The sequence below is a fragment of the Cryptomeria japonica genome, chromosome 3, assembly GCF_030272615.1.
Source record: "Cryptomeria japonica chromosome 3, Sugi_1.0, whole genome shotgun sequence".
In the NCBI taxonomy this organism is placed as follows: domain Eukaryota; kingdom Viridiplantae; phylum Streptophyta; class Pinopsida; order Cupressales; family Cupressaceae; genus Cryptomeria; species Cryptomeria japonica.
Window position 1 is genome coordinate 550398490 of NC_081407.1, and position 8441 is coordinate 550406930.

General features: G+C 34.5%; 1 protein-coding gene across 1 annotated transcript; it reads left to right on the plus strand.

Moving 5' to 3' along the window:
- The first annotated feature begins 1362 nt into the window (after positions 1–1362).
- On the plus strand, positions 1363–3706 carry LOC131077420 (probable inositol oxygenase). Its single transcript, XM_058014915.2, has 10 exons — positions 1363–1478; positions 1554–1635; positions 1976–2180; positions 2268–2327; positions 2451–2503; positions 2909–3031; positions 3181–3250; positions 3337–3415; positions 3498–3579; positions 3680–3706. The coding sequence occupies exons 1-10, from the start codon at positions 1375–1377 to the stop codon at positions 3704–3706; spliced, it is 885 nt and encodes a 294-aa protein (XP_057870898.2). The 5' UTR covers positions 1363–1374.
- Positions 3707–8441: the final 4735 nt, after the last annotated feature.

Sequence of the window (8441 nt, forward strand, 5' to 3'; positions counted from 1 at the left end):
GCTAAACTCTTGTCTGTTAATTTCTTGCTGAACTTTTGTCTAGTTTAACTTTTTGTTGTTGGTGTGCTTTGGATAGTCCATGACTATGTTAAAGGGTAGGCGCTCGCGTTAACGCTTCTTTTTAAATCAAAAAAATAAATTTAAAGTTTTATCATTATCACATTTTTGTAATTTAAAATTAATATTATAGTTTAAATACAATATCAAATATTTATAATATCTTTAGCCAAGTTAAATTAACCTATGGTTAATATCAACTCTACTTTCACTTTGTGGTAAATACTTTTAATTTTACAAAACCAACAAATCATATAAAATTTTATCATTAGTATATATTTATAATATAAAATTGATATAAGGCATGCCCACTTGTTATTACTTACATTTAGATACAATTATTAGACCGGGTTGGATTTAAGGTTAGAATTAGGAAAGGATAATAATTAGGGATTAGGATGAAGGTTAGAATAAAGTTAGGGCTATGACTAGGACTAGAACTAAAATAGAATTAATCTTAGAATAAGGGTTATGTTTAGAAGTAGTATCAAAATCAAGGGTTTGGTTAAGATTGAAACTAGGGTTCATGTTAGAAATAAAATTATGATTAAGATAATCATTACATAGTTAATATTAGAATCAAGATTATGATTACAATTAAAATAAGAGTTATAATTAGAATTAAAAAAAACAAATACAATTAAAATTAAGATTAAGATTAGAATTTTTTATATTATTATTAATTATATAAATAATAATATTATTCAAAATTTGGATTTGTATTGAAAGACCTTAAACAATAATCATCTAAAGCGCCACATGTTGTTCGAGGTGGAAAACTACCTAACACCGATGTGAGTTGAGTGATTTTGAAATTGCTTGTTTGAATATAACATGAAAAGAATAACTTGTATAATCTACGTAGGCGGCTGGCTTATGAGAGAGTTGGAAGACAATACCTACACATTGTAATACTCTTTACTCACTAATTCCTCTCATTTCTCTGGTTTTTCTTTCCAGAAATATGCGTGGCATCCGTATTCAAAATATGCTCTGCCATGTCAACCTTATCTTATCACCAGATTAGTCCCCTCTTATCCCACGGCTGCCACAGTTAGATTCCTTCATTATCTAATTGATACGTAAACAGTCAAACTGTGATAAGTTGAATAAGTTGGAAGATAATCAAAAAAGAAGTTCAATAAAATAAGGAATGCAATGGCTTTTCAAAAAAAACGTGTGCATAATCGATCTATAAGTTACCCACGTACACCATAAGTTACTCTCATCTTGCAATTTCTTTGCGATTGAGTTGAGCTTGAAAGTTGAACGTAACCATAGGCTTAGTAGGCAATCTTTTTGTTTAGTTCAGACAAGATGGAGATGCCAATACTACCTGTGCATAGCCACCATTGCGATGAAGGAGGACAAGAGCTTGGCTTTGTGGTTCCTGAATCGAATGCATTTGGCAAAGATTTCAGGTGAACTTTTTCTTCTTTTCATGTATTTAATCGTCAGGTTTTGAAGAGATTTATAAAATGATTATTGTATTGCAGGTCTTATTATACAGAAGGTGAACGGAAGTCAGTTGTTGAAGAGACTTACCATAAAAATCATGCCTATCAGACATTTGAATTGGTAAATACTTTTATATCAATGTTTTGGATCATACTCCATAATATATCATTAGGATGAATCAAAGAAGAGAGAAAATTAAACATCTTACTTCTATGAATCATCAATTTGTTATGCTTTTGAAAGAATTATTCATCATTCTTTAATTCAAATATGATCTGAAACATTGATATTAAAATTCTCACACAATCAAAACCTAACAATCTCATTATATTGATATCAACGACTGCCAAAATTCCATTAATATAAGTTTTTTTTTAAAACTTTGATTGGATATGGGTAATGAAAAGCTTCTACGGAAGGAAAGCAGTGAATGTGTATGAATGATATTATATTGTTACAGGTGCAGAGAATGAGAGAAAAGCATCTGTGCTTCAATAAAGGAGAGATGGGTATCTGGGAATGCGCAGAGTTATTGAATGACATCGTGGATGAGAGTGACCCCGATCTGGATATGCCTCAGATCGAGCACCTCCTGCAAACTGCAGAAGCCATTAGAAAAGATTATCCTGACCAAGACTGGTTTCATCTCACTGCCTTTATTCATGGTGGGTAATACTTTTCACTGCATTTTTGGTCTTGTTATTTTCTTCTAATCTTCCCTCTACTTATGATGATTTGGAAATATAATGCAGACTTGGGCAAGGTTTTGCTTCATCCCAAATTTGGCCAGTCACCTCAATGGGCTGTGGTCGGTATGTTTTCACTCCATTTAACCTTCAAGCTTTACTGTGCATAAACTAGAATAGTTATATTGTTCTGAAATGAACTTTGGGTTACATTGTTAAAACTAATAATATCATATTTGCCTTGAGCAGGCGATACATTTCCAGTCGGATGTCCATTCGATAAATCTATTGTACATCACCAGGTACTAAATAATATCGAAATGCTCATAATTATGAGCATTGCACCAAACTATGGGATGACTTATAAAGCAATTGTGAAGAATTTCTTCATAATCATGATTTATAAATTATTTATGATCACAAAAAAAAACTTGTTTTCATATAGAAATGAAACAGTTAAATTCAATTCAAGTATGTGTGATGGTTTAATTGCGGTGGTGTTGGTCATGTTCTTAAGATTCAATTTTTATTGGGGTATTATTGTTGAGTGTATATGTTAGATTGATTTCCCCATTTATGGCTTCACAAACTCCAGATCAAAAGCATTTACCTCTTTCTTAAAAAACGTAAATCCAGAAAAATCATGAGATCATAAATTTTTTAAGTTGCTCTATAATAAGTTTGATTAAAGTGGACAAAACATGCAGATGTTCCTCAACAATCCGGACACTTGGGATCCCAAATACAATACTGGCACAGGAATCTATCAAGAGGGATGTGGATTTGAAAAGCTTTTTATGTCATGGGGACATGACGACTACATGTATCAGGTAATTAATATAATAATGCTGCGGAGCACATTCCAAGCTTTGATTTGTTTAAATGGCTCAGCTGTAATCACACTAATAAATAGATCTTATTAAAAAAAATCTGTCAGTGATTACTCTCATTAATAAGTGTTTGTCTCTTGAACTTGAAGGTGATGAAAGAAAACAAATCGACACTACCTCCACAGGCATATTTCGTAATACATTACCATTCATTCTATGGTGAGCTCTCATTCCCCCACTGTGATATGGTATGCATACATAGATTAAACATATTCATTAAATTGTGGTGGCAATGGAAATGGCAGTGATGCATCAAGAAGGTGCCTACATGCACTTCATGAATGATTTGGACCGCCAAATGCTTCCATGGTTGCAGGAGTTCAAGTATGTAAAGTTATACCTGCGTTTTATTTTGCAGCTCTAGGGCTAGAGTCTTGCCTTACTAACCAAATAATTGAATGTGCAGCAAATATGATCTTTACAGCAAAAGTACAGTTTGTACTGATGTGGAGAAATTAAAACCGTATTATCAATCTCTCATTCACAAGGTTCACTATTCGCCCAAATCAAATCAAATCAAATTGCAATTTTTTTTTTAGTTTGATGTGATGTAATCTTGTCTAAGCCCTTGTGTATTTTTTTTGGCAGTACTTTCCAGAGAAGTTGAGGTGGTAATCAACAGAACGTTGAGGTGCACCTCCATTTTCAAAATCACTCCGGTGCTTCTCACTAAAAAGTTGTTTAAGCTTCTCCAATAATCATTGCTACCTGTATTTTAATCCTCTCTTTGTAGCTAGCAGACCCATAAGACAACATTTTATGTCATGATTTTAAAATATTATTAATTCAATAAATATTGATTTTCATTTTTCAAAACAATTTTTTTTTTTTTAATATATAGCATATCTTAAGTAATGACTAAATAAAGAACTAAGATAAATGATATATGTTAAATGCTGATTTATAAGTATGATATATGTTTTAGAATTGATGAATGACTTATGTATCACTTTTTTTTCAAATTGTGGATTTGATCTTTCAAATGTGATATTAATCTAACACATGTACTTGATATGTGTCTATGAGTTCAATCTCAATTAAATATTGAGAACATCATTTTTAATTCAACTTGGTGTTCATGACCTTTTCTTGCATAAATACCTATTCTTGTGCTTTCTAGTTTACTCAGTAGGGATATATGCTTCCCTTCAAGGAAATTTTACTGGCTATTTTTTAAGATTCCTATACCTAAATATACTTTATTTTTTTTCAAAGTTTTCAATTCCCTTTCATTTACAAGATTTTTCTTGATTGCCAGACAAAATTACCTTAAATTAGATATTTTAATTATTTATAATGAACACAAATCATGTTCATTTATATTAAAATTTGGGCCATAATATTTTAATTTCTTTTAGTTTTTATGATACTTTTTTATTTTAATTTATTTTCTAATATATAAGAGATAATGGCATCATTCCTGAAAACAATTGATGGTGAGGGCACCAACAAACCTCAATTGGAGGATAATGTCTTCTATAACGATAATCATTATGGTGACGATGGTTGAGCAAAAGGATCATATGAACATTATTGAATAGAACTATTTTTAATTACGGTAAAAATAGGTTTTTGAAGGGACCCAACACCCTTTACAAAAAGTCAATCACCAAGATAAAACATCCAAAGCATAACAATTAAGCAAAATGCTGCCAAAAGAGAGAAAACCGAGAAAAAGGCAGCCCAAAACCAAACAGAAGCCGAAAAACAACTAGGCCAAAGACTTAAGGGTCTCGGCGACCTCTGCCTCCAGCTGATTCATGTTTAATTTTGAGCTACTTTTTTGAATTCCTGAATCTCCTACAAGGTTTTTTCAACTTTCCTCTTCAAATTGGACTGCGTTCTCTTGCTTGGACCCTCTGACTCATCATTTCCTTTTTCCTTTTTCAAGTCCAGCTCCACAACTAAGTTGCTTTGATATCCCTTCTCCATAGTCATAACCATGGTATTCATGCTATCAATGATGGTATTGATAACACTATGACTATGGGACATAATGGAGTGGAGAGATTCTTAAATACCTTTAATCTTCTTCTCTATGACTGCAATCTTACTCTCATAGTCCTTTTTCAAGCTATCAAGGGCTTCAACAGTTTTAGTGAGACAATCAATAACTAAAATATTTTCCTCTTTCATCCAAAGCTCTTTACCCTTGGAATCCTGTCTAAAATGAAAGTCCTCACCACTGGTTTCTAACCTTTCCACTTTTTTACTAATGCCCCTCTATTTTATATTGATATTCTTGATCTCATGGAAAGACCATTTCATTATCTGGAAATAATCCACCGCCCCGTTTCTAGCTATATCCAAGATATCAATGAGGAACTCTTGGTCCATATTCAACATAGGAGAGTCTAGGTCGAGTTGGTTGGAGAACCGGGTTCTACTCTCCCTATCTGTATCTAAGGGTAAGAGTTGAGCGAATGCAAGGGAGACCAGGGAGCTTGAGAATCATGCATAGGTGAATGTCCCTCCAAGTCAAGAGCCTTGCCCTCAGGTAGACGATGGTCTTTTATCTTATTAGGGGAAATCTTGGCACCAGAGGCAAGGGAGGGGTCCAAATCTAAGTCAATTTTATTTCCTTTCCCAGTATGAGGGGGAACAACCTTTGATTTTTTCACATGGGGAATAGGGTACTCATCCTCCATGTCAGTGTTCCAGTCGACATCATTAGAACTGTGCATTTCTGACTCCACATCCTCTGAAATAGAAATGAGGGGAGAATTAGGTTCGACAGAAATTGCCTTAAAATGTTCATAATTAAGAACCTAAAGACCCTCATGAAGGATAGGGTCAGCACTATGATTATCTCTATGCTTAGAAATGCTAGCATTGAGGGATGACATAAGATAGAAAGGAAAAGATACCTTAACTTGGTGTCTAAGTGATTAAGAAGAATAAAATGATGTTCAAAAACCTGCGATTACTGATCGTCCATGGTAATGTATTCCATTAAAACCTTTATAAAATACCTCCAAATTGGTTTAATGATATCCACTTCGTAGCAACTTTTATTTTTCTTCACCAACAATTTCCTTTCTTTGTCATTTTTGGGGAATTTCTTCACCATCGGGTCCGAGTATTTTCTGTCTCTATAAAATTTGAGACCCTTCACAGGGAGCCCAGTAATATCTGCAATAAGGTTCTTGTCCACCACCGCAACCCTTTCAAATAGGGTAAGTTTTCCATCTTTCCATCCTCTGGCGAAAATCCTAGACAGTTTAGGATCCCCTCCATGCAGCTTTTTTATATAGGGTGTAAGCTCCCCCTTTTCTAGAATTCTCTAGATAGATTCATTGGCCCTTAGGCCTTCACAATCTATAGGCTTAGCGTGATGCCTATCACCACCCATTTTAGCATTTGCAAAGTTCTCAGGTTTAAAATGGTTAAGTAGAATTTACAGGCAGAGTAAAATCCAAAAGAGCTCACTAAAGACCTAGAAAGCGTGCAAGCAATAATGAAGCAATTTGCCTCTAGCCTCGCCACAATATCGCCCATGATTAGTAATAATTGTTTTTCCCATGCTTGAAAATAAAAATATGATGGAGATCCACAATGTATCCCATGTGAGCTATCGTATCGAAGGAGATCTCTGACATCATCCTCCAGGCTGTCCTCTAAGTTATATGTCATCCTCCCATTGGTTGTCACACCTTTGTTGGCAAAAAATTATGCCACGTTGTTAGCTTCCCTGTAAGCATGGGATATAAAATGTTTATCAAAGGAGAGGATTATCTCTTTCGATAGATCAATCCATGAGGCCTTATTGTTACCCTTAGGATATTGGATGATATTGTTCGAATCCCCTTCAATTCAAACATCTTTACCATTAATTTGTCAGGAAAGCAACAATTTTTGATAGGCCCCAATGGATTCAACAAGTTGGTTGGTCTAGTTGCCCAAAGGGAATGCACCCGCTACTAAGAATCTTCCATTCTCATCCCTTATCAGTCCCTCACACCTAGCCAACCCTGAATTTCTCTTGGTCGCCCCATATTGAATAGAACTGTTAGATCAACAAAGTTGTGCCCTATTTAATCTCTTTGTAGGTCACGAAGACAACTGAGAGGGGGGGGGTGAATCAGTTGTCGAATAAATTCAAACCAAAAACTTATTAACCAACTTAATGCTTAATATCGGTAAGACAATTAAGTATGCCAGTAAACAGTGTTAATAGAAAATTGTTATACCGGTAAGAATTAATGCATGAAACATAAGCACAAAGTCATCCACAACAAATGACACCAATATTTGTACGTGGAAACCCTGTAAGGGGAAAAACCACGGTGGGAAACCTTACCCACAATCAGATGATACTAATGCAGATAGTAAGTGTACAAAAGGGGTCTGCACATGCAGAAAGGCCAACAGCCTAGAGCTCACTGCTCAATCACAAATGGGAGTCACACTGACTACAGTTGTATGGTTAAATTCAATAAGAATGTATTGCACAAAATAGCATCTTCATATGCTGGATTCAGTACCGGTGTAATGCTGATATGCTTCTACAAAAAGCTAACTTCACCTTCAAATGATGTCTTTGTGTATTCCTCTGCTTAATCTCGCATATACCTTCACACAATTCTTTTTCGCATTCCACACTTGATCTTACAAATAAGGTCTTATATTTATACCATACCCTAAGACCAATTTTAGTAGGTCGGCTCTACAAGATATTACAATAAAAACATTTTACAAATAATACAATATCCGATGCAATAACTGATTGAACATGTCGGCTTAATGCATTTACAACAATAATAAATCATTTCCATAGCGTGCTATGCTGATCTGGAAAAGATAAACCTGTCGGTGTAACCCTTATAACCTGGACCTATTTGCAGGTAAAAGCAAATATGCAAATAAGAATATACCAATGATTATTACTTCAAAATAAAGTGTCCACATGATGTCTTCGACATTACCAAGTGTCTTCCATGTCATTGCAGGTACTGGTGAACATTATATCCTGCCGATTAACCATATATCCTGCCGGTGAACCATATACCGGTAACTGTTGCACAGTTTACTATTTGCTGGTGAATGTTGCTGGATCTCCAAAGTAGGTGTATTTAGTAGGTGTTGACATCAATGACAAAACCATACCAAAATACCAACAATCTCCCCCTTTGGCATTGATGGCAACACAAGATGGAAAAACCATCAAAGTGCAAAAACAAAAATGCCAAGTACAAAAACCAACAGTCTCCATTTCTCCCCCTGGGAGTAACATGTGTTTATCAAAGATTTATTTTCAATACCAATCTCTCCCCAAAAAGATAATGCATTTTTCCATATATCTCTCCCCTTTTGACATCAAATGCCAAAGTCACAAAAAGTCAAGTTCATA

Bases quoted from the DNA above. Each gene is read 5' to 3' on its own strand.
- LOC131077420 (XM_058014915.2), top strand. From the start codon at position 1,375: ATGGAGATGCCAATACTACCTGTGCATAGCCACCATTGCGATGAAGGA. The intron at 2,328-2,450 runs GTATGTTTTCAC...TGCCTTGAGCAG, and splicing joins ACCTCAATGGGCTGTGGTCG to GCGATACATTTCCAGTCGGA. The intron at 3,251-3,336 runs GTGAGCTCTCAT...TGGAAATGGCAG, and splicing joins ACATTACCATTCATTCTATG to TGATGCATCAAGAAGGTGCC.